Here is a 26,373-nt window from a genome sequence, read left to right on the forward strand (position 1 = left end):
AGAGACTTGAGTGCATATCCATGGGTTTTAAAGTGATGAAAAATTAGTAATGTTCCTATAGCGATTAACAATTCAAAGGGTTTTTTTTTTTTCTTATGACAGAGAGTCCCCAAAATGGCACCTATAGGGAAGCAAGAATAGGGAACCAGAAAGCTGAAACCCATAAATGACAGATTAAAAACAGTGCTTTAAAATATTTTTTTCTTTTCTGTAATTGCCATTTCTTTTATCTTTTGTTTCTTTTTGTATATGCACTTTTCAAATTGTACAATCTAAAATGTATTTGAAGATAAGAACTAAAAACTGTAGATAAGTGCAGAGGATTGCTTGATCACCTTGTCTACAGGTTGTCACATAAAAAAAAAAAAATTGGCTTTACATTTTTGGCTAAGAGTTTAACTGGATTCAAAAAGTAGGTCAGAATTCTGTGGTAGAGTATGACCTGGTTTGACCTGTTTAATTTATCTGTGATTTCTAAAAACCAAAACCTGCAGACAAAAGTTCAATGTCTTTGTCTATGTAAGCACACATCAAGTAAGGTGTATTTGTTTCTTTTAAGTATTACTCAAATTGTACAATGTAAAAGGTATGATAAGCGCAGGGGATTTCTTGGTCACCTTGTCTCCGTGGTTTGGAGGAATATCTTTGTACAGCTGCTCGCCTCTTTCCAAAACAAACTCCACTTCCGGCTGCCGAGCTTCCACTTCCTCAATCAACTGTGGATACAATAGCAACAATAGACTCTCATTAGACTCTATACTGTTATGTAGTCAGTACTGGTGGGTGAAGGCGAGAAGAGGATATGGGTGTGTGTAGGCCTGTCACTATAAATGCTATACTTAGACTTATCATTCAATATAAGTTAGATGGAACAATCATTTTTGGGGCTCAGGTTTATCATTTGTACTTTTTCTTTGTGCCAATGTGGGATTTAAAGGTGCACTGCGTAATATTTCTAGTAGAGGGTCTGTCATCTCCATGGAAATGTTATTGCTTTGTTTAGAATGTTCCACATTATACATTAAGATTCTATCACAAGGGAGACAAGCAGCTTACAGCACTAAGCTACATTATAATTCAGATCTGTGGAAAGTTGCCCCTATTCACAGAAGAAATTATTGTATTTTTGAGCAATAGAAAAAACAATAATGAATAAATGCTGGATGGTGGCTATGCTTTAAGTCAAACCATGGAACATTCCAAGCAAAGCAATAACATCTCCATGGAGACAAATAGGTAGCAGACCTTCCACCGGAAAAGTTGAGCAGTGCACCTTTTTTCTGTACTATGGTATGATTCAATCTGTTGAGAGTTGAATAAACTAGGGATTAAAGTGTTTCATTCTGCTTTAAGGATATTGTACATTTAGAATAGTTTTTGGGGGGATAATCCTGCTGTAGTAGTAGTAGTAGTAGTTTCATTATGGTGTTTTATAGTCTATATTCCGTGACAGGCCTGGATGTATGGAGTAGTATGGAGGTAGTGTGGGGGTAGTATGGGGATAATATGGAGGTAGTGTGGAGGTTACCCTGGGGGGAGGCTCCTCTGGGCTCTGCTCCAGCTTGCCTCTGGTGCTCGAGGCCCAGGCCGACAGGTCGTCCAGCTGAGCCTGGAGCTTCTCCAGCTCCTTCAGCAGACCCTCGATCTCCAGCTGACGCTCAGGGAGGGCTTTAGACACCTGGCAACGCAATCACATTTACAACCACAGGACTGAAACTAGCAGGACAAGCTTTAATTGGTTTCCAAAGTACATGGATATTCCAATTAAAATAGACAGAGTGAAGAAGTTTTCCTTAAAAATCGCACATTAATAACAAAAAATACATTTGCATTTGTTTGTCATGGTCTGCCGAATTGTAAGGCAACTTGGGTAATTTTTGTGTTTGTTATAAATAATTTAACATTTTATCATTTTTAAGAAATTAAAATAATTTAAATTTTTTTAATTTTAAAAAGAAAATGGAGAACTTTCATTTGTCTCACAATGGTGCTGAAATCCTAAGTATATCAGCAGCAGAAGAAAAAGAATATGGATAAAAAATGTAATAAATATATCAATTATTAAAAAACACAATGGGGACATTTTTGTGTAAATACAAGAACAGCAGCAGAATGTAACAAATGCAAGATAAACAAAAGATACCACAGAATGAGCACTTCCCTGAGCTGACACTTAGCAGACTGTAAATGCCTTGCTCAGACTTGCTTTGACCTCTGACCTGTGCCCAGCGGTTGTTGACGACGCGTATGTCCTTTTGCTTGTCCGCAGGAAGTGTCAGCTGTTTGTGCCGTGTGTTGATGTCCTCCATAGTGGCCCTCTTAGCAGGAAGCTCCTCCACGCGCGCCTGCCACACACAAAACAAAACAAATCGCTCGGGTTCCCATAATGACTGAATTTAATAAGAAGTAATCATCGCCTGGAGAAGTAGGACACACTCATTCAGTTAAATTAAATAACTTCACTGGTACACGCTAACAAGTAACGCGCTTTCAAGGTTGGATTTCACAGGGAAACGTTATAGCATCTCATTTGAATCCAGAATATCCTGCTGATTAAATTAAACCAGCTAGATTTGATTAAAGGCGTTCTCACAAACAGAAGAGATAAGTTGTAAAGAGGTGTTCACGTGACAACATATTTAACTGGTTTTAAAAAGTTTAAAAGGTACACTGTGAAACTTTCAGGTACAGGGTCCACTACCTGCTTGCCGCCATCAAAATTTTACGTTCCACAATATACCGAAATATTGAAAGGTAAGTCAAAATTCTATGTAGATTCTGATGTGTTTTGATTTGGTTTATGGGGAATTTTGCCTGTGATTACAAAAAAAAAATGCAAAAGTTCAACATCTTCTTTGTAAGCACACATGAGGTGTACTTTTTTCACACTAGCTTCAAAATATGATTAGGGATAATGTAATAGGATTAGGGATATTATTCAAATAAAAAGGCGTGATTGTTGTCATTTGAAAGAGCTTTGAGGCTTACGTTTAATATGGCATGTTTGTGAACCAAATTCTTAAAAAATTATAAGGATCAACATCTTTGGATTATTATAGTCCCCATTTGAGGCCATTTTGAGACTTTTAGCCATTCAAAGACAGAACTTTTTTTCTTTTAAAGGTGCATTGCTTTGTCTTTTCTGGTGGAGCATCCGCAACCTGCTTTTCTCCATGGAGATCTGATCGCTTTATCTGGAATGTTCATCACAGCATCATCAAGTTACAAATCAGATCTGTGGAGATGTAACCCCTCAGAATGCTTGTATTTTTAGGAATTTTTAAGCAATAAAACCACCTGTAACTGAGTAAATGTAAGATAGATCTGTTTAATATTATATTGTGGAACAGTCCAAGCAGAGAAATGGCATATCCATAGAAACAAGAAAAGTTACATTGTCCACCTTTAAAGGTTGTATGGAGGATTTAGTTTCAAATTGTCAATGATAGCATTATAGAGGTGCAGTAGCCTTGTAATTATGATGACCAAAAAAAAGAGAATAAAAATTAATCAACTCTGGACGTGGTGGGGCCAGCTAAACGTTTGCCAATAGATAACGACACTGCCTCGTTATCTGTGAGCTGACAGGCTGTCAATCAATCTCCCTACGTTTCTAGCGTAACTGACTTGCCTGCGCGCCGCCGGTACGTGGTTTACGTACGACTGTCACGCAGTCCACAGACGCAAGCCGCACAGACGCTGTTTACTCCACCAACGCAACAGTTCTTAGCGGCTTTTTTTGACCTATATCTTCCTCGCAGTTCGCACAAAGTTTGTTGCAATGGCAGACAAGAATCCAGGAGCAGTTCGCCGCAAAAGAAAGTCAGTTTTTGAGGTCGCTGAAAGAAGAAGACAAGGGGAAAAGCAGCGAAGCCAAACTAAGGTGATTCTTGAAGATTCATTCCAGCGATGGCACGACTGAAGCAGACGCAGAGTCTAAAGACTGACGCATTGGTCGCCAAATTACTCCTGGACAGGTCAACTTCTGCTTATTATGAAAAACTTACTTTATTTCCAAGAGCTAAACGTCAAACGTTTTTCAGGACACGAAAGCAATATCCTATGTCTGAAAACGTAATTTTCAAGGCAAAGAAAGAGTCCGCTTGCTGCTGTGTGTTGTAGCTAGTTCATTCGCACGGAATCTCCGCGCAACCTTCTCTGCACCCCTTTCCTGCTCCTGTCCCCACTGCCCGATCCGCTCTTCCCCTGCTCCTCACTTCTCCGGGCACGGAATCTCCGCGCACCGCTCCCTCTCCTCTCTCCTCTCCTCTCTCCTGCTCCTCACTTCTGGTCCGCGAACGAAATGTCCGCACACCCCCTCCCCCCCGCTCCTCACTTCTCCGCCTTGCCTAACCAACACTGTAGTTAGTTGTTTTACAAGTCATGTGCAGCGCACCGGCTGTAAACAAACCTGTTTCTGGTGTAAAGAGGAGGCGGGGGAAGGCGTTTCTACGTAGGGAGCTGTAGGGGAGGGGGGGTGGTTTCACGCATGCGCAACATTTGAAAAAGGACAAACAGTCGCTGGATTTCTCGTTCCTTGGAAAATCCTCTATACAACCTTTAAGTGCCAGCTGTCATGGAAACCGTTACTCTACTCTAAAACCCGTGGACAGAAGACAGTGAAGGTGGACTGTACCTGCACTTTGCCCAGAGTGTCCCGGATGTGCTGAGGTTCAGGGGGGTCCAGGGGGATGGCCAGCACCCCCTCGGCCTGGTCCAACCAGCCCTGCATGGAGCTCATGTCCTGCTGGAGCTCTGCAGCTGCTGTCTTGGCCTCCGCTGACCTGAAGGGGGCGATGAAAACAAACAAATGCAAAAGAATTATAAGAAACTTTCCAAGAATTACTTAAAGGTGCACTGCACAACTTTTCAGGTGGAGGGTCTGCTATCTATTTGTCTTCATGGAGATGTTATTGCTCAGTCAATCTAGCAACTGTTCAATACAGGTGTTTCTATTGCTCAAAAATACAATAATTCTGACTCTCCACAGATCTGAATTGTAATGTAGCTTGATGCTGTAACATGCTTGTCTCATGATAGTTTTGTTTAGTGTATAATGTGTGAATAATGTGTGATTCTAGTTAAAACAGTAACATTTCCATGAAGACAAGCAGGTGATGGACCCTCCACTAGAAATGTTACACAGTGCACCTTTTACTAATCTGCTACTTGCACACTTGAAATGATGTACAGTAGAGAGGGAGTCTAGTTTGCTAAGAGACATTTTTGTAGGTAATTCAGTTCAACTTACCTTGCGTGTACATGACTTGCTCTTACGCTGCTCGATCAAAATAAGTACATAAAAATAAATAGGAATTAGTGTTTTTGTTTTGTTCAATTTTGAATGGAAGGATGATATGGAGAGATGGGCAGCTGACAAGCCAAGTGAAGCAAAAGCAATGTTGCTCATTGAGTTGAAGAATACATGATAAACATTTGAAATTTGGAAAATACTATACATATACATGACATATACTACAACTGCTATGACTACTACATTGATTTTCCCTTTGAAACTTCTAATAGAGATGCACCAGTACAGATAATGGAGTCTGGCTCCGTCTGCCATCCAGACATGTTTACAAAATCAAATATTGATTCAAGGTTTATCAATAAATGATTTTAACTATTTACTGACTGTAGTTGGCCCAGAATGTCTCATAGCATTTTTAACATGCCCTGTTCCATAGTTTCTAGCAGATTACAGATTTGTATCAGTGGTGATTGTTTTATGGAAGAAAATTTTTCTCTACACTGGTATTAAATATATGTGAAGTATCAACAGATTTATCGGTGTCAAAACTGTCCAAAATGAAAAAGCTGGATTGGTGCATCTCAAATTTTCAGATAAAAACATGTTCCATATGGTTTAAAAGGGCTGTACTTTTTTTCATGTAATGTTTTCTTCATGTAAAAATAATTGTATGTTTTATCTTTTAGTTATATTGTAAAAGCTGCATGCTGCCTGCATCTAAATATAAAGATTCTATTGTCACAAACCAGGAAGTGCGCTGTTAGTATGCTCGTTGTTGCCATTAGGGATGCACTGATACAATACTGGTATTGGATATTGGCACTGATATTGGGAATTTTGGTGGTCTGGATATTGTCCCCAAGATATTGATTCAGTTGATATCACATTTTGGTCTATAAATTGGTGTAGTAAGATGATTTATAGGAAAAATGTTGGCCAAAAATGCCTCAAAATATTGATCTTGTGTCTTTACTATTGTTTTTTACTGCTGTTTTGTAATTACTAAATGGTAGAGTTACAAAACATCTTAATTTTAATCATATGATCTTACTATATTATTTTGATTATTAGAATCGGTTGATATCGCGTATCAGAGGATATCGGTACATGTCAAGCTGGATTGGTGCATCCCTAGTTACAACGCCGTGACAGCAAATCAAAAACCAGGTACAGCGTCTTTAACTGGGCTAAAGCATGGAATAGAATTTATTGCAACTCTAAAATCCCCAAATTGAACTTCTTATGTAGTTCTGTTCTTCCTCCTGCACATTTCCCCAGCCTAGCACAAAGTAGCCTGCAGTCTGCACAGATACAGTAGAGCTGGCCCCTGTAGCTCTCGTACACACCTCCTCTTGCGTTCGTTGAGCTGTTGGCACACATTGGCCCAGCGCGTGTTCAGCACCTTGAGCTGTGTGCGGATCTGCAGGCTGTCGTCAGGGGTGCTGGACGAGCTGATGTCCTCCCCGGCAGAGTTCACCCGGCCCAGCACAGCCTCCTGTGGGGGGATGGCCTCGGTCAAGTCCTGAGGAGAAATACACAGATTCACAAAGATGGAAATACAGAAAAAGAGAAAGGGAATTGTTTTTCTGATATTGAAGGTGGTAAAGAGTGTGGGATTGAATGGCTTCCTGTATACTGCATGAGAGGAAAATAGTTGAAAATCTATGGTGTTTGGGGTAACACCTCACACATTAAAGCAGACTTATTATGCAAAATCTACTATTTAAAGTTTTAAACCATGTTATATTTGTTTCCCCTCACCATTTACTCACCCAAAGTTATATGTATTTGAAGTGCATGTTTGTGCAATCTTTAATGGCTTATTTTCAAGATGCCATTTTTCTGATCATCTCCTGCTTTCACCGTAACCAGTATATGCCCACTGCTGTGTACTGTTTTCTTGGTCTGTAATATGCGTAGGATTCTGTGGCATGCTAGCATGATCTACAGCTATCTATAGGAGTTACCGACTCTTTGTTGTGATGATGTTTACGCCAATGTCAGCTCCCACTGGGCAGCGCAGTTTTCTATCGTGGAAATCGGCAGATTTATAGAATATTGCTATTTAAAATGTCCAAATTATAACATAATGCTCCACTTGTAATAAACTATAGTTCATTATAAATTAAGTCTTTGTTCCTGCTTCATAAGGCTAATTAAGGTGTGGTTACTATAAACTGATACCAAATTTAGCTGTAAACAAAAACAAACATAATCACCACACATTCATAAAGATTTGAAAAACATAAATGAAAGTTACAATTTGGATGACATTTTTATTCTGTACTTGCTACAGTGATACAGTTTTAAAGTGATGAAGTCAAGTTTTGCCCACATACCATGGGGTCACCGGGATTTAACCTCGCTCAAGCTCATATTGTCACTGTGTCTCCAAGGCAATCGTGACCGAGGGAAAAAAATATTTTCATAATACAAATTCTTCTCTGATGACAGTTTCCTCATCCAAGGATAGATTTTTGTTGTTTGCGAATATTATTATTATTATCTGTCATTGCAATTCCTGAAAATATTAACAATTTCTAGCTGGTGTCCAGAACTATGACTATTGGAGCAAATGTAACTTTCAATTTTGTGCATTTAATTTCATTCATATTGAAAAAAAATAAAAAATAAAAAAATGAACATACAACAACAGCTCTAGTATATAATATGAAACTAAATGTACATTATGAGCTATAGTGTGAGGATGGCACCCTGCAGGTCTGTGGGTGTTGGTGGGATTAAGCTGGGTGCGGTTCAGGTAGCAGCTTGTGATTTGGAGGAAACAGATGGTGCTGTGTCTCTCTTGTTGTATTCACATATACACATACTGCTCTCTCTCCCTCTCTCTCAGTTGTTCTGTCTTTCTTCTTGCTTCCTCTTGTCTCTCTCCATCTCCTCTCTCCCCTATTTTTTCTCTCTTTCCCCCTCTCTTGCTCCTTTCTCTCTCTCTCAGTTGTTCTATCTCTCTTCTTGCTTACTCTTGTCTCTATCTCTTCTCTCCCTCCCCCAGTGTTTCTTTCTCTTCCTAACTCTCCCTGTCTCCTTCCTCTCTCTACCCCCTCCCTCTCTCTCTCTCTCTCTCTCTCTCTCTCTCCTCCTCCCTCTATCTCTCTTCCTTACTCTCTTGGCTTTCTTTCTCTCTCCCTCTCTCTTTCACCCTGCCCCTTTCCTCTCCATCTCTCCCTCTCGCGCTTTTCCTTCGTCCTCTATCCATCTCTCTCCATCTTCCCCCGTCTCTCTGCCCTTCCCCTCACTCCCTCTCCCACCTGCCCTCCCACCCTCTCTCTCCTAAACAAACAGGCGGGCAGTGAGTGGCACTTGGCGGGCTCGCTCTCCTGCGCAGGTGGACCCGGAGCTGATCAGAGCGGCTCAAAGTGGCCAGGGCATGCCTGATGATGCAAACACATGCACACACACGCACACACGCACACACACACACACACACACACACACACAACACACACAAGCACACACACACACAACTCTGCAGGTGAACCACGACTGTCACCAACCACAACACAACCAAACTTCACTCGTATTACACAATTTACTGATCTATGTTATAATGTTGTTTCCTCATTGAAAACATACTTGGAGTTGTGTTTTTTCTTTTTCTTTTTTTTTCATTCACACATGTTTAACACACAAACTCTGCTTTTTTTAGCGTTCTTCTCTCAAACAGAAAACACAGGAAATGCTCCACTTGTTTTGTGTTGTGCTTCTCCCTACACCTTCATTAGAATCATTCGGATAATTTCAGCCCTGGAATTTCCTCTCTACTGAACAAAAGGTAAAAAGTAGGTGTTGACTTGAACTTGAAAACTACCGCTTCATGACATCACAAGGTGGAGCAGAGCATTTTGAGTTTTGGAGATGTAGACAGACTAATAATGCAGGATTACGCAAACATGAATGAAACAAAACAACTCCAGGTATGTTTTTGATGAGGTAATGACATTATAACACGGCTTAAAGCTCACAAGAGTCGCAATGTAGGACCTATAAAGATGCACTATGTAACTTTTTTGGTAGGGAATTCACCTTTTATCATCATGGAGATGTTATTGCTTTGCTTGGAATGTTCGCATGGCATGGCATTAAACTTAATTTTCATCTATTCAGTTACACAGTTTGAAAAACATGCATTCTCACTGTGCGCTTTGTCACCTCTCCACAGATCTGACCAGTAACTTGGCTTTGTTTCTACAGAGATACACAACCTTAACACCATACAGTGGTACACTCCAAAAGCAACTGGTGAACCCTCTAACAAAACATTTACACTTACATCTTGAGTGAACAGAAAACAGTTTTGTCCCACTACATTTTGTCTGTTTGTCTATACTCTATACTAAATGTCAAAAGCTATGGTAAAATGTGATTGCGTAACGCCCATAAAAGGACATAGATTGAGGCGGTGCTGTGAGACGGCGCTCCTCCACCATCTGTGCCAGTGACTAAAGCTGTGTCCACTCTTCACACTACACAAACACCACACGCTGCTGTTGAGTAATCCACTGCTAAAAAGACAAGAGTCACAACAACGCTGGCTTATATCATCTGTTTGTAGCATGTTTATGGAGACTGGAGTAGCAGTTATCGGCGTTTAGTGGGTACAACCAACCTACAGTGGTTTTGTAATATTTTCCAAGAATTTAAAGGTGCACTGTGTAACTTTTCACTTGTTTGTCCCATTAAGATGTCACAGCTTTGCCTGACATTTTCTCCACAATTAAATAGTATCAAACTAATCTGTCTTACATTCAATTACACATGTTTTAATTGCTGAAAAATATGCATGTTTACTGCTTCTCCAGACACACTAAACTTCACCTGCTTGTCTCTATGGGAACCCTCTGCCTGAAAAGTTACACAATGGAGTTTTAAAGTTATCAAACCTTAAAGCAAAGCATGCTATAATGTTTCCTCATCACAAACAAACCCGGAGTTGTGTTTTGTTTCATTCACACAATTCGTTCGTTCGTTCGTTTAACACACAAATCCCGCATATTAAGGCTGGCATCTTTTCTGAAATGAAAACACTCAGTTCCACCTTTTGACGTCATCTGGTAAAACAGTAAGTGCTCTGCTGTGTTTTTAAACTCCATGCATCTTCACTAGAAACAAGTGAATAACTTTAGCTCTGCAATTCCCAATCTCTACTGAACTAAATGTAAAACGATAACTTGAAACTTCCTCTTCATGACATCACAGGGTGGAACAGAGCATTTTGAGCTTTGGAGATGTAGACAGACTAATCACTAAAGGGTTACTCAAAAATGTGTGAATGAAAAAAAGCACAACCTCAGGTATGTTTTTGAGGAGGTAACAACATTATAACATGGCTTAAAGCTCACAAGAGTCAATTTTGTGTAATATGGGAGAATTGAACCCTCAACCTTATTTTGTTTAATGACACACTGCAGAATGTTCTACTGTATGACATTAAACACCTTTACTTTACATTTATTCAATTACAAGTGGTTTTATAGTTCAAAATTATCTAGAGAAACAGGTATTCTGACTGTGAGCGTGGTTGCCTCTTGACAGATCTGACCTGTAACTTGACCTGTCTGGTTTGATCTCCATGAAGATAGAATTATTTAATACTATACTGTGATACATTCCAGGCAAAGCAATACCATCTCTATGGAGAAAAGCATTTGGTGGGCCCTCCACCAGAAAAGTTACACAATGCACCTCTAAATTTACATACAAATGATAAATCAAAACAAGTCCATCCACTTTATTCTTCACTAAATAAGTTTTTGTTGTTATGCAACACAGCGTTACATCATGTCAGATTTGTCATAACCCTGTTCATATCTCCTTTATGTAACCGACAGTATCCAGAAGGCTTTTGGAGAATATAGGGACAACAAAGTGCTGACGGAGCCCGGTCTAAAGTTGTCTTGCTTTAGGGCACTTCAGCAGCATGAGTGGACCATGAGGCTGAGCTATGAATCATATGGACTATATTTGGGACCAGGCGTTTTTGTATTACTCCTAAAAGACTGCATACATAGAGTCAGGGGGTATGAAGTTTTAAAACAAAACACAGGAATGAACCAAATAATTCATCTATAATATTTTGATCCTTGTAAGAAGCAAAGCTATGACTATCATGAATATTAAAGTTGCACTATGTAGTTTTTTTTCTGAGAGTCCGTCACCTGTTCATTTATATGGATATGTCATTGCTCTGTCTGAAATGTAAACATTAAATAGTTCTGCCTTACATTTAATCAATTACAGGTGGTTTTATAGCTCAAAAATACCTAGAAAAACAGGCATTCTGACTGAGTGGGGTCACCTCTCCGCTGATCTGACCTGTAACTTTGTCTGGTTTGGTCTCCATGAAGATAGAAATGTTTCATACCCAGTGTTGGGAGTAACGCATTATAAAAGTAATGTATTACAGTAATGCGTTGATTTTTGCTGTAACGCAGTAATGTAAGGCATTACAGGGGAAAAAATTTAATATTTTACTCGGTACAAATGTGAGTAACGCGCGTTTCAATGCTTTTTTAACCTGGATTGAAGTGGTGGGTTTTTCTTCATAGAAATTCGCTAAAATCACCGTGAAATCAGCAGCGGTGAAATGCCGGAGACGCGGCCGGATAGACCTTCAGTTAACTGCGGAAAGGACCGTCCCAGAACTCTACGCTGTTTAGACCTGGTTTAGACCTGGGTCACTTCTGGTTTAGACCTGGTTTACAGTTGTCCCTCGCTCTAGCGCGGTTCACTTTTCGTGGTCTCGCTGTTTCGCTGATTTTTTTGTGCAGTTTTGCATGCCTTTTGTTTTTAGTGTATGGACACGTATTGCGTTCCTCCCGCTACGTCCTGATCGGCTAAGGGACTCCGGTCTCCTCTATAGTACAGAATGTGTTCAGCTGCCAAATTTAAATAAATGTTCAATCTCTAGCAGTGTGATTCTGAAGTGCTGTATGTCTGCAAGTTTTCTCTTCTACAAAATCCACAACGTCGACGAAACGTTCTGCACTGACAAAGGCTCCTGCGCTCACACCCAAAAGACAGAGGACGATGCAAACCATCGCACAAAAAGCTGGACTTCTGGACACGTTGAAGGAAGGTGGAAGATACGCGCTGTAGCAGAGTCTTGCACCGAGTCTTGTACCCGCAAATAGTTGCTGAAATCAGGACCGCGAGCCCCCGCAGCAGGGTGTCCATAAAGCGCAATCGGGTGACAGCCACTCTTACCTCCATGAGGTGCGGAGCAAAGCCAGTCCTTTCTCCTGCGGTCACCTTCGAGCCCATCCTGACAGTGAGTTCTGTTTTAGTCCTAGTTCAGTTCTGGTTTAGTCCTCCTCTTCAGTCCTGGAATCAGTCTGAGGTTAGTCCTGTTATAGTCCTGGTTTAGTCCTGGTTCAGCTCTGGTTTAGTCCTGGTCTAGACCTTGTTTAGTCCTGGTTCAGTCCATATACGGTTCAAAAGTTCAGCTTTTTCGCAGTTATTTTGGTGAGAGTAACTTAAAGTAATGCAATAGTAATGTAATGCCTTACATTTTAAATACAGTAATATTGTGTAACGAATTACTTTGAAATGACAGTAATAAGTAATAAATAACACATTACAGTTTTAAAGTAACTTGCCCAACAGTGTTCATACCATACTGTGAAACATTCCAGACAAAGCAATAACATATCCATGGAGAAAAGCAACATTACATAATGCACCTTTAAACATGATTGAAACAAATATTGAAATCCAAAATTCACTTTGATTCACACTTTTTTTCCCACTGACTGAAAGAATGAATTATTTTTGGAGTACAAATGAATAGATCCCAAACAAACAAATCTTCACTCCTAAAATATAGATTTTAATTAAAATTTTAGACAGATTGATTATGCCATCTTTTAATGAGCAAAGTGTATAATAATTATGGGGTAGTAAAATATAAGAAGAGTATTTCAGGGCATATAACTTTGCTTCATTTAAAGAGGGTATTTTACTTCTATGGGGGATTAACTACTAACATGCTACATTCTCTGAAAATGTATTAACATAGTTTATGGTTTTAGCACTCTGAGTCTCGCCTCTTTTTGCTCTCTGCGCTTAGTCACTGCCCCTTCAGACCGCTATCACAACACAATCATCGTGCATCCCGCTAATGAAACTACAGCACATCGCATCAGGTTTGTCAAATTGTTGTGCACAGTTTAGTATCATGTTTTTGTATATTTATGGAGAGTTGTTATGTGGGAGCACGGATGACGTAGGCTTGTGAATTGGGCATTGGACAGAATCTCACAGCTAACCTTAGGGGGCTTTGAATAGGGGCCCGGGAGAGATTGGCAAAATACTCAAACATGCATGGATGACATCAAAAAGCTCCTCAGGCATGATGAGGAAACAAGATTATAACATGGTAGAAAAAAAAAAATTGCATAATACCTCCGCTTTAATAAACCAGCACAATATTCAAGGCCTAACTAAGTACATACGTCTTAATAAATTAAAAGTACTTAAATAAAGATGAGTATTTTGAATTCAAGTAATTTCAACTAACATATGGTATTTTGTCTGATTAACTTATTAAATACACTATTTTTTCATTTTTATTTTAATTATAAAAATTGATTTCATGTTTTATTTTTTGCACTCCTATGATTATAACATCTATAGTCACAATAAAATGAATTCATCCTAACTGCCACACCCAAACCTTGCAGTGTAAAAAGCCTTGTTGTGTCTTAGTTTAAAAGGATTTCAGCGTGTACATGTGTAAATGTGTACATGTGTGTTTGTACCCTGAGGTGCTGCCTGTGAGCTGCCGGATCAGTCTCTGCCAGAGATAGGGCGCTCTCGGCCTCACTCAGCCACCCCTCCAGAGCCTTCTGCTCCCCCACAAACTTGTGCCACCTGGAGTTACAGTCCTGCCAGCGCCTGCACACACAGCAGTTAGTCACACAGGAGAACAGGAAGTACGGGGGCCCACCAGGCTCAATATAGATATATCATTATGTCATGTGCATATCAAATCTTTCACATTTCTTGCCATTCAGCTTTTTAAAGTGATACCGTAAAGTCATTTCAGGTTTTTTAGGTTAGGTGTAATATTTCTTCAGCTGTATTCTCCCAGATCTACACAGACTTGATAAAGACTACTGAGATTTAAAAGGATCAGTTAAATGCATTTGGGCAATTAGGCACAATAAAATGTAAAATGTATATTATGCATTAGTATCACTCAGTATTTGAATCTGAAAATATATGATATGAAGCTCAACAGTGATCATCTGCTCCAATTGTGGAAGTACATGTTCCATTTATTTTCCCCCAAACTTTTCGAAAAATTCAAATATTAAGAGTTCAGAGGCATCACAAAGCTATGTGCTAATATCCATAATGCGTCTATTTTAAGTCCAAAAGGCACATTTAAAACGCTAGATTCAGCAAAATGCCTGAATAACTTAGCAGTTTATAACGCTTCAGAAACAGATTTTATTATTTATTAATTATAGGTCTTGTGGCCGTTAGTTATCACACTGCTGATTAGCCCTGAGCAAGCTTTCAAACTTTGAATGTTCATTTAGAAAAGTTGGAAAGTTTATGGGAAAAATTAATGAGAAATTTTGTTCTGGCACCAGGGGGTTGGCGGTCACTGTTCTCCATTTCCTGACTTTCAAATTCAAATCAACCAGTCAGATGAGAGAATCGTATTATTTTCAAACTTATCAGAAACCAGAAAAAAACTAAACTAGATTTAATTCAGTTACAACTACAGCTTTTCTTTGGTTTATCTTGACGTACTTTTCAAAACATTCATTTATCCTTCTGTTAATATTTCCAGATCAGATCTTACTTGAGGCGGTCTTGGTAGAGCTTGTTGAGTTTGTCCCAGTTGGTGCCAAGCAGAGCGGCTGTCTCCTGGATCCTCTGGCCCTCCATGGGTCTCGCTCCCTGCACCATCTCCTCCTTCTTGGACAAAGCTCCCTCCACTGGGGCCTCCAGCTTGTCTATGCTCGCCTTCACCTCCTGTTATGAAATATACAGAAATACAGATTACAAATAACGCTAAAATTTTGCTTAAGTACATATATAGGTAGGCCAGTCATGATACTTTCTGTATCAACTTATTTTTAGAAGTCAATATTTATAGTATGTAACTTTTCTTTGCACTACTAGGAAATGTTAGTATATTTTTTTGCAATATAATAGTATTTATAGTATCAGCTAAAAATTGTATTTTTAGCTGAAGAAGTTTGAATTAATAATTTCTGTGTCTCATACCAAATTTATGACTACTAATGCCGTCACATATTTTGTTGTATTGTGTATCAAGTCTATTCCTTAACATCAAAATCGAGTCAGCAATAGTCAGTGGTATAAATAAGTTTCCATCTTATTGTTTATTGTCTAAATTAACTTCAAAACTATATAAAACTAGAAAAGCACTCAGAGAGCGCAGACCTCCGCCAAGGACTACCCCCATTTTTTATAAAAAATTGCGATAAAATCAGTCTTCTGGATCAGATCCGGATCAGCCTTTGGAATATGAAAGAGGATCCCATTGTCCATCCCTGAGTCAAATTTCATGGGGTTTGGTCAATAATTAACCGAGATATTGAGAAACAAAATTTTTGGCCCCATTTACCACAATGTTAACTAAAATTTCAAAGTGATCCAGAATCCAGGATTTCTTCCGGATCACCCCCAAAATGAAATCAGTTCTTCCTTGTCACATTTCCAACAAATCCTGAAAATTTCATCAAAATCGGTCCATAACTTTTTGAGTTATGTTGCCAACAGACAAACAAACAAACAGACAGACAAATGACGGCAAAAACATAACCTCCTTGGCGGAGGTAAATATGTTATCATGAGGAGTATAGAGGGGTAGTCTCACCGTTAGGCAGAGTTCTTGCTGGGGCAGGTTGTAGTACGCAGCGGGCCAGTACTCAGGAGAGTTGAGCTTGAAATCGGTCTCTGAAACCAGTCGTAACAGGGCCTGCAGCTCCGTCAGATACTCCTGTTTATCCACACATACATAATACAAAGGACATACAAGCAGAGGAGAGTAAATGGTGAGAAATAGTGTAAATAATCTTATAATGCAAACTAGGGCTGTATAGGGGCTAAATGGGGCTAAACTTGGGACTGAAGCTGGACTAGGCTGGACTAAACCGGGACTAGAACAGGACCAAATCAAGTCTACATTAAAACTGACCCTAAGTGCAATTTAAAGGAGCATTATGTACCTTTCCTGGAGCAGCGTACGCCACATTTTTTGTCATCACCTTGCTTGTAAGTATTAAATGTTGATTCAGGCTTTGAGGTGATTTTATTGTTCAAAAATACATTTAAAAATATGCATTTTTGTGTGAGCAGGCAGATCTCTCCACTGAGCTGATCCATACCATGGTCTGCTTGCCCCCATGGAGATAGATTAGAATATAGCTTACCCCCAAGAAATGTTGCACAGTGCACCTCTAAGTATTGATCTATATGATACTGTATGTATTCAGCTACATCACGTCAGTCCCTCCAGGAAAGCACAACCATGAAGAGTTTAGTGTGAATCTTCTCTTGATTTAATATAAGCATAATCAATTACTTTTCATATGAATGGTGTATACATGTACCTAATTTAGTACTTCACTCAACTATATTCACTCAGATAATCGCTAGTTATATTATCACGATTCATTAAAGGAACTGTAAGTAGCTTTAAAGAAGGTATTATAATCAAATCTGATCCAGGGTTGCCAGAGCCTTGCAGACACCATTTATACATCTATCTATCTATCTATCTATCTATCTATCTATCTATATATATATCTTCAGATTTCACTCAGAAACTGCACTACCACTGATTAGTGATTGGCCGAAGGTGCTGGGGCTCAGATCAGAGAGAGGCGTTTTAGATTTAAAGCAACTGAATTTCGGCATTGAAACTGGCAACCCAAATGAGAGATTGATGTGAGGCTCATTCTGCTTTCTGATTGGATTATTATAGAACCAAAACATCAAATTATAACGGGGACATCATGCCCAGTGTTTTTGTAACTAAGAATAAATCAGCATTACAATTGTTGAGTAAAAGCTACATTTGGGTAGAACATGTTTACCTCATATCTGGGGACACAGTTAAGTACAGTTTATGAAATTTAAAATCAAACTATTACATACAGTTCCTACCTCATTGAAGCCTATAAGATCTGATACTATGGTATGTAAAACTGTTACACAATGTCAAGCTGTAGCTATAAACTATTACTGATATTTAAAATGCTAAGGAAAGAGGCCCAATCACACCTCAACTATTAAAGGGCCCATTTTATACTATTTCTGATCTATGTTATAGTGTTGTTTGCTCATCAAAAACAGACCTGGAGTTGTGTTTTGTGTTAGTCTCACATGTTTAACACACAAACCTTGTATATTTAGGCTGAGTTCTCTCAAACTGAAAACACTCTGTTCCATTTTGTGATGTCATGTGGTGATAAGGGAAGTGCTTCTTTGTGTTTTTAAACTCCATACACCTTCACTAGAATCCTGTGGATCTTTTTAGTCCCACAATTGCCAATCTCTACTGAACAAAAGGTAAAAGGAGCTGCTAACTTGAAAACTAGCACTATGTGAAATCACACGTTGGAACTAAGAATTTTGAGCTTTGGAGCTGTAAACAGACTAATAATAAAGGATTACTCAAACGTGTCAATGAAAAAAACACAACTCCAGGTGTATATATAGTTTTTGAGGAGGTAACAGCATTATAACAGGACTTAAAGCTCACAAGAGTAAATCTTGCATAACACAGGACCTTAAATAAACTGTCTAATTCTTTATTGCATAACTTTCTATGTATTCCATTGTATGTGCTGTGAAGTAATCCAGAGACTGTCAGCGAAGCTTCTACCAGCCCTTCTACACATTGCACAATCCTGAAAAGACTGACGTTCATTTACTTATTCACTGTCAAATTCAATTACAAACCCCACACGCTGCACACATAGGCACTTACACAGCTATAAACAGTCTGCCACTCTGCCTGTATAAAGTCTCGACGATGAGAGCGAGAAAGAGCCCCGGCTTCACTCACACATCCCATAATTAACAAGGGCTCGCAAATCAAAACAACCACAGCCGATGGTGCGCGTGGTGGCCGTTACCGCGGAAAATAAGATTGAGCTGCGGGGTCACCGGGTCAATGATAAGACCCACAGTGGGCTTTGAGAGCTTTTGTGCGGCGTGCCAGTTATGTCGGCGATTATGGTGAAATACATGGAGATGATGTCAGTTCGCTTTCGAAATTCTTTTAATAGATTTAACATTTGATTTGGTGGCGGTTAATGGGGGCTAACGCTCTCATCGTCTGACACTGGGAGCCGAGTGGGTTGAATACACATCTGTACTGCAGTCTTTCATTGCGGCGGGCTTTGAAATGACTAAGTGCAGTGGTTTTTAGATGATTAGCACTTGACTCTCCAGACACAATTACATTTCCTATGCTAATGTGTTCGAGGGCTAGCCAGTTTGTGGGTCCCTGTTCCTGCTTCCTGTTTTATGGAACATTTTGATGGCTTTTCTCATTCAAGATTTATACTATTTTGTTTTGAATTGTGAATCACCATGGCAACAGTTTCTTCTAATTGTCAAAACCATGGATAGATTTTATTCCACTATTCTAATGCGCTTCTTTTAAACTGTGACAGCTAATTATTAATTTATTTTATTAATGTAATTAGCTTCTAAATAATCAATGAAACTTCAAATTGGTACTATTAACAAAAAATATAATATTCTGTTTGAAATTGTTAATCGCTATGGCAACAATTCTAATTTCTCATCATTCTAAAACCAATGGATGACTGATTCTAACATTCTAATAGGCTTTTTTGAAACTATGGCAACTTGACAATTTATTAACCAAATTAGCTGCTAAAAAAGCAATGAAACTTCGAACTGGTACAATGAACAAAATATATATTGTTTTGTTCTGAATTGTTAATCACTATGGCAGCGGTCCTAATTTCTCATCATTCTAAAACCCATGGATAGATCGGACTCTAACATAATATAATATGACTCTAATATAACCTAATTAGCTGCTAAATAATAAATGAATTTTCAAATTGGTACGATGGAGACTATTTTGTCTAAGTTTTTTGGAAGCAGGTTGTGGATATTCAATTAAACGCTATTGTCTATGTCATAATGTTGTTTACTTATGATAAATAAGTAATCACAAATACACTTATCACAAATATTAGTACACCTGGAGTTGTGTTTTGTTTCATTCACACACACACACAAGCTCAGTTCTTCTCTCAAATTGAACACTCTGTTGCACCTTGCGATGTCATGTGGTAAATGCTGTCATGTGGAAATGCTCAATGTACCTTAACTAGAATCATTTGGATAATTTCAGCTCTGGAATTACCAATCTCTAAAGTTAAAAGGTAGCTATTAACTTGAAGACTACCACTTCATGACTTCAGTAGGTGGAACAGAGCATTTTGAGCTTTGGGGATATAGACAAACTAATAATAAAGGGTTACTCAAATACGTGTGAATGAAACAAACACACCCCTGGTATGTTTTGATGACATTATAACATGGGTTAAAGCTCATAAGAATCAAGTTTGAATAATATAGCACCTTTAAGCACCGTAATTTGAAAGATGTAATGTTTTTTATTGTTTGTTTATGATATGTTTTGCTATATTTATTCATATTTTTCTTTTTTTTTTGCTACTGTGACCTAGTAGTTCCCCTTGAGGATCAATAAAATAAATACATTCTATAACATCACATCTATAACAACCTACATTTTTTCAAATCGGTTTGCTATAACAAAAATGGGCATTATTATTATGCCCTGCCACTTCTAGCACTTAGAAGCCCTCAACAGCTCTTTCAGCGATAAAACTGAGACTTGTAATTCCTCAATAGCCTGGCCATCATCCAAGCTCATGTTAAAGTATGGCCACTCCACAAAATGGCCCCAATTATTTCTCCGCTTCCCATTTAAAATACATTAGCGTAATCTGTCAGTCTAGATGTGTATTCAGTCTTCGAAAATGTACTTTGCCTCACGCATACTTCAGAAGTTATGGGGAACTGTCGAGGTGATTTGTGATTGGCCGAAAGAGGGCATGCAAGACACACAGCAACCAATGAGAATGGGTGAATGGAGTTCGTATGGAAACAACAGGCAGCATAGGGCGATGAGATGCAGCAAATGAAAACAAAGCAAATATGTAATTGTGATTTTGATTTAAAGGGACATTTTTCTGTTTTCCTTAGAATATGGACTAAATAATTCAAAGAATTAAACTGTAGCAAAGATTATTTTGAGGTTATGGGGCTAAAGCTGAAATGAAGATCTGTTTGCTCTACCGTACTGACTTTTATTTATCAATTACCAGATTGTAATTTTCTAAGAAACTGGCATGCGCAATACCATAAGAAATATATGAGCATCTACCCCTTTAATTAGGTCAAATTCTAACATAGTGTATCTTTAATTGTAGCTATGCATTCTAGAAAAGGAAAGTATGAGCTTTATTTATTTAAATAGCATTTATTTGCAAATCAATACCTGTAAAATTGTTATTGAATTTTGGTTTTTCAAGGTAATTGGTAGCTTATTATGTTACTCCAGTCTATTCATCCAAGCTTGAAATCTAAAAACCTGTCCAATTTCTAAACCTTTTTATTTGAAATTAGGAATGCACTGATTTTTTTTCTTTTCATGTTCCAATACAATGGCTGATCATCTGTTCATAACTGATATCAACCAATACCGGGGTAGAGACTGAAAATATGATTTATGTCCTTTAACCATAAAAGGCATTTGGGAAACAATTACCCAAATGTGTTTTGTAACTTATTTATCATATAAAGTCATTACAGAACAGCTTTGAATGAATATAAGTTCAATATGACAAGGTGTTTTGGGCAGTTTATAGACCAGAATGGGATATTGACTGAACAGATATCTTGAAATTGATATTAGATCCATCAAAAATTTTTAAATTGGCATCGATATCCAATTCCAGTATTGCATCAGTGCATTTCTATTTCTCTTTAAAATTATACTTATTTACAGAATTCTTTTGTCCAGTTGTCGGAATTGAAATTTTCTTTTGCTATGAATCCTACCTGAACAACTGAAGGTTTACACAGACACCTTGTTTACAGTAAGAATAACGTAACTTTGCTTATAACTGCTTTTAATAACATGAATAATATACTAAACTTTCGCCTCTTAAAATATGGCTTTTGGAATAGAGAATGAGTTCATAATAATGGACATTCCTGAATGGTTTTACATAGGGGGAAATAGAAAACTTAAGCCTAACCCAGATCATGAACTGTTTTATCTCTTTTCTACACAAACATTATTAGTATATATTAGACCATGCTGCACTCTGTTAGTATGATCACTCAGAGAAGTCCTACTATAGTGACACTCACACATTGTCTTTTGAAGGGAATGAACTTGCCCTCCACCTCAACCCATCGCGTTTTGATCTGCAGTTGCCGTGGCTCCACCAGATTGGATGCCCCGCCCTCACACAGCTGATTGGCTAAACCCTGCAACTCCTTAAGCTCCTCCTTCTTGGCGTCGAACTCTGAGCCAATCTCCTATTGGATGAAAACCAACCAAACATTCAAGTATTGGCTATCACCGTGGCAACATAGAAAAGCACAGAAAGGCGTGTGGATGTGCCAGCAAATGAAAAACATGTAAAATTACGAAACGCACACTGCCGTCAAACTTTATTTACAAAGTTTTTTTTTATATATACAGAGAGAAGTGGAAAAGAAGCATGGATAGACAGGACAAACAGAAGAGAGGAGGTACAGGTGCGAAAATGACAGGTGAGTCGGAGGCGTCCACTTTAGCGAAATGTCATAGTGATCATCTGCAAAGTGAAAGAACACATGGAGAGTCAGCAGCAGGCAGGAGACAGGAGCAGAGGGGCACAGCCATCCCACTTTTATTTGAACTGTGGATATGGGAGTAAAACAATGAAATTCTAATATTGAGTAGCATCTGGTGGTCAGTTTATATTGTTTTGTTATTGTTGGAAACCATTTTTACAAACAATCATTCTTTTGTGGCATATTTCATTTTTATGATATGACATAAAATTTTATCTTAGAGTAGAACTAAACACTAAATCCATTTTGTTTGCCTCTAAACAGTGTAAGTGTGTGTGTCCTATGTCCTGTTTTCTACTGTTCTTTCTCGCAACTTGTGTAAATTAGGTACATTTGCAGCTTTCTGGTCAAAAACGTCTACATCTAAGTGTGTGTTGCCATTAGCGGCCTCTGCAATTTCAAGTAGTTGGTGACATCACAAATGACCCAGATTACAGCCAGACGTGTGGATACCTGTTTGCCCAATCACAGTCTTTGCTATACCTCTCTACCCCAGTTTCGCAACTCAATTTGAAATGTGATTGTGGGTAGAGTTTAGAGATTTAGTCCCACTTTAATAGCTCTCAAAATGGGGGTCTCTTGTTTATCTTAAAGGTGCATTGTGTAACTTTTCTGGTGGTAAGTCTGTCACCTGTTTGTTTCTGTGGATATGTCATCGCTCTGCCTGGAATGTTCCACAGTATAACATTAAACATATCTACCTTGCATTTACTTAGTTGCAGGTGGTATTATTGCCTCTCCACAGATCTGACTTATAACTTGGTCTGATTTGGTCTCCATGAAGATAAAAAGGTTTAATACTATACTGTGAAACATTCCAAACAAAGCGATAACATCTCCATGAGGAAAAACATTTGACAGACCCTCCACCAGAAAAGTTACACAATGCACCTCTAAGAGCAAAGGGACCACCATATATAATGCATTGATTGAGTAATTTCTGTGATTTAATTTGGCCTTCACAAATTGTTTTACTAACATTTTAATAACATAACCTGATTTTTAAATAGCCAATTAAGAAGCACTTTGGCTACCTTTAGAGTACTTTTGTGTGTATTTTCAGAGTTTATCAGTGTATTTAAGCATGAGTCACTCTCTTCAAATCTTACCCAGTGCTCCTTCCAATGGCACCTGTGGCTCTTTAATTAACCATTTCTCTGTTCTCTATTAGCCAAAGCAGAGGGTTTGGACTGCCCGCTGGAGTGATTCAAACCCTCACCAGAGCTGCATGTGTTCAAAGTATTTGTACAGGTCAATAAGAAGTAGTAATGGGAAATAATACTGTAATTACTGCGCTGTTTCAAAACTCGTTTGCTAATGATTTATTGATGCTAAAAGCTAAGCTTAATTAGCTTTTCTGCAAACCTTGTAAAGAGCCTTGTGAACTAGTCTTACTAACAAACATGTATTAAAGGGCCCGTATTACGTTATTCTCTGATCTATGTTACAATGTTGTTTCCTCATCACAAACATTTAATTCACATTTAACACATAAACCCTGCATATTTAGGCTGAATTCTTTTCTCAAACAAAAAACTCTCAGTTCCAAGTTGTGATGTCATGTGGCAATACAGGAGTGTACAGGAGTGTTTTTAAACATTTGGATAATAATTTGGATAATTTCTGACCTGGAATTGCCAATCTCTACTAAACTAAAAGTAAAAGATAGCTGTTAGCTTGAAAACTACCTCTTCATGACATCACAAGGTGGAACAGAGCAGTTTGAGTTTTGGAGATGTAGACAGACTAATGTGTGAACGAAACAAAACACAACTTCAGGTAAGTTTGTGAAGAGGTGACAGCATTATAACAAGGCTAAAACTTCACAAGGACCTTTAATCTACAAATATACTGAGGTTTGTTGTTTTATTTTGAAAAGATGAGAAACTTATTATGAAGGCTGGAATAGAGAGGCAGATTAAAAAAGATGAGTTCATGTTATAATATATATGATATGGGGTGTTTTACCTTGACCCTTTCTCCCTCGGGTGGGTCGGGCAGTTGCTCCACGCTGCGTTGGATGTCATCGAGCCAGGCCAGTAGGTCATGTGACTTCCTCCTGTACTGGTACCACTGTGGAGCTATGGCCAGGGCTTTTCTGTTCCTCAGTACACGCAGGTCCTAGGAAATGGGAGAAATGTTAAAGGTGCACTGTCTAACTTTTTGTTTGGGGGTCCGTCACCTGCTTGATCTATGAATATATCATTGCTCTGCCTGGACATGACATTTAACAGCTCTAACTTACATTTATTCAATTACAGGTGGTTTTATAACTCAAAAAATACCTATTACTGTTTATCCTTTTTTATTATAACATAGAATATATATATATATATATATATATATATATATATATATATATATATATATATATATATATATATATATATATATCATATAGTCCTAAATCCAAGCGGCTGCAGCAAAAACACCAGCCTCTCCATCTCCACCTTTCTCCTCTCTTCTCCTTCACTGTGCAATGTGTGAAGTCCATTTGAAATCTAATCATATCCTTTTCTCAAATTTCTCATAGAATGATTACAATATTGGTTTATGTTGCTGCTTATTCTCTTGTCAACATCTGGGGGGCAAGATTCCAGATTACATCCATAATAATTCTCTTTTCAGCATGTGAGCAACTACAGTAGCCCTGAAGGGACATACTGTTGTGAATAAAATGGTTCTAAACCCACTAAATCTTTATGTGACTTTGTGTGTTTAAAAAGTGAAGATTCTGCAGTTACACCCCCTGTAGCCATGGCAACATATTTTCACTTTTTATTACAAATTAGGTTGTTTCTATTGTTTCTTTAGTATACAGTAAGACAGTAAAAAAAACTCTATATATAACTGATACTAAAACTAGAAGTAGTATCAAGACGTGATTCGGAAAAATACATAAAAATGAGAACTAGTATATCACCACATGGTAATTTTGAAGAAACCATATAAATTGACCATGGACAGTATATAAATGAACATAGCTAACTCGCTAGCTGCCACATTCCAAATAGGAAGTGTTCATGGGTGCGCTTCAGGCTCCATTGAAAATTGTCACCCCTCTCTCTGTAACTGCTACAGTATGCCTAGTCATTTTGGTCTTAAAATGTTCATATTAGCCCGCTCTACATGACCCTTGTGTTTTATTTATTCAGTTATTTTTTCAATAAATAAAATCCTATTCCTAATATAGGACTGAATTTGGAGCCAGGTCCATAACTGCTAGCCTCGTGAGCTTCATTTGACCGGAGCCGAACTCTATCGGTGGCGTCACACTCTCTCAGTCCACTTTTTTTATACAGTCTGTGATATTGACTGTTTTTTATTTACTTATTAGCAATATGGTACAGAAATAACCTTAATGTATCAAGCATTTTTCTGAGTATAGGAATAGAATTTGTAATTTTAGTATCAGCAAGGACAGGATGTCGTATGACTACTTTCCAGTTTGTTTATCAAAAAATGTAAATATGAATATATGAATAGAAATATGTCTTTCTCCATGCTGAAGTTATTATTGAACCTTATATCTTGCCCTTCAGTTTATATGACAATACTGCTAGAAATATACCTTTCATTGTATTCTATTAAGACTGGTACTACAAGACCATACGTACTTCACTTTTCAAAACAGATAGGTACTTTACTGATCTCGAAGGAAATTCAATATACTGCAGAGCTGTATGTAGTAGTTTACCTTGACCGTGTTGTATTTGCTGTTGAGTGCGTTGTGCTTGAGTCGGACTTGCTCCCTCTTATCCTGATCTGGTGCCCTCTTCTGTAGATTCTCCCCTTTTATCAACAGTTCCTTCACAGCTCCTTCTTCACAATCCTGCACACAAATACATGCGCGTTCAAAACCATATTCCACATTTAGTATTATTGCATTTTTGTTGTGTTTTTCTCGGACCTTATCTTCTTGAAAATCCTCTTCTTTCAGGTTCTCTCCTTGTTTCACTTCCTCCTCCAGTAGTTCCAGCCAGATCTGAGCCTCGCTGTGGTACTGCTCCAGCTCCTTGGCCGAAGCTGCGGTCTGGTGTCGCCCGAGGCAACCAGTTACCACGAAAAGACCAGACAAGATCATTAGCAAAGAGGAAAGAGGAGCTACTTGAAGCGTCACTGGAGATTTAGTCTTGGCTGCGAGTAAACCAAGCAAGAAGTTGGTTGAAAGAGCTTCTGTGATTTGATTAAACATT

General features: G+C 38.4%; 1 protein-coding gene across 2 annotated transcripts in view; it reads right to left on the reverse strand.

The window, feature by feature from the left end:
- dmd (dystrophin) overlaps nucleotides 1-26,373 on the reverse strand; it is a 229,785-nt gene that overhangs the window by 95,682 nt on the left and 107,730 nt on the right. For both annotated transcript variants that reach the window (XM_055164366.1, XM_055164360.1), the window contains exons 37-48: nucleotides 26,088-26,210; nucleotides 25,875-26,009; nucleotides 24,146-24,298; nucleotides 21,707-21,877; nucleotides 16,131-16,253; nucleotides 15,087-15,259; nucleotides 14,032-14,167; nucleotides 6,601-6,776; nucleotides 4,637-4,784; nucleotides 2,220-2,345; nucleotides 1,529-1,678; nucleotides 618-716 (exon numbers count right to left, since the gene is read on the reverse strand). In XM_055164366.1, coding sequence (XP_055020341.1) covers nucleotides 618-716; nucleotides 1,529-1,678; nucleotides 2,220-2,345; nucleotides 4,637-4,784; nucleotides 6,601-6,776; nucleotides 14,032-14,167; nucleotides 15,087-15,259; nucleotides 16,131-16,253; nucleotides 21,707-21,877; nucleotides 24,146-24,298; nucleotides 25,875-26,009; nucleotides 26,088-26,210 — 1,713 coding nt within the window. The remainder of the gene's footprint in view (nucleotides 1-617; nucleotides 717-1,528; nucleotides 1,679-2,219; nucleotides 2,346-4,636; nucleotides 4,785-6,600; nucleotides 6,777-14,031; nucleotides 14,168-15,086; nucleotides 15,260-16,130; nucleotides 16,254-21,706; nucleotides 21,878-24,145; nucleotides 24,299-25,874; nucleotides 26,010-26,087; nucleotides 26,211-26,373) is intronic.

The sequence above is a fragment of the Boleophthalmus pectinirostris genome, unplaced genomic scaffold (genome assembly GCF_026225935.1).
Source record: "Boleophthalmus pectinirostris isolate CB_2022bp ecotype Guang Dong unplaced genomic scaffold, ASM2622593v1 HiC_scaffold_11, whole genome shotgun sequence".
In the NCBI taxonomy this organism is placed as follows: Eukaryota; Metazoa; Chordata; class Actinopteri; order Gobiiformes; family Gobiidae; genus Boleophthalmus; species Boleophthalmus pectinirostris.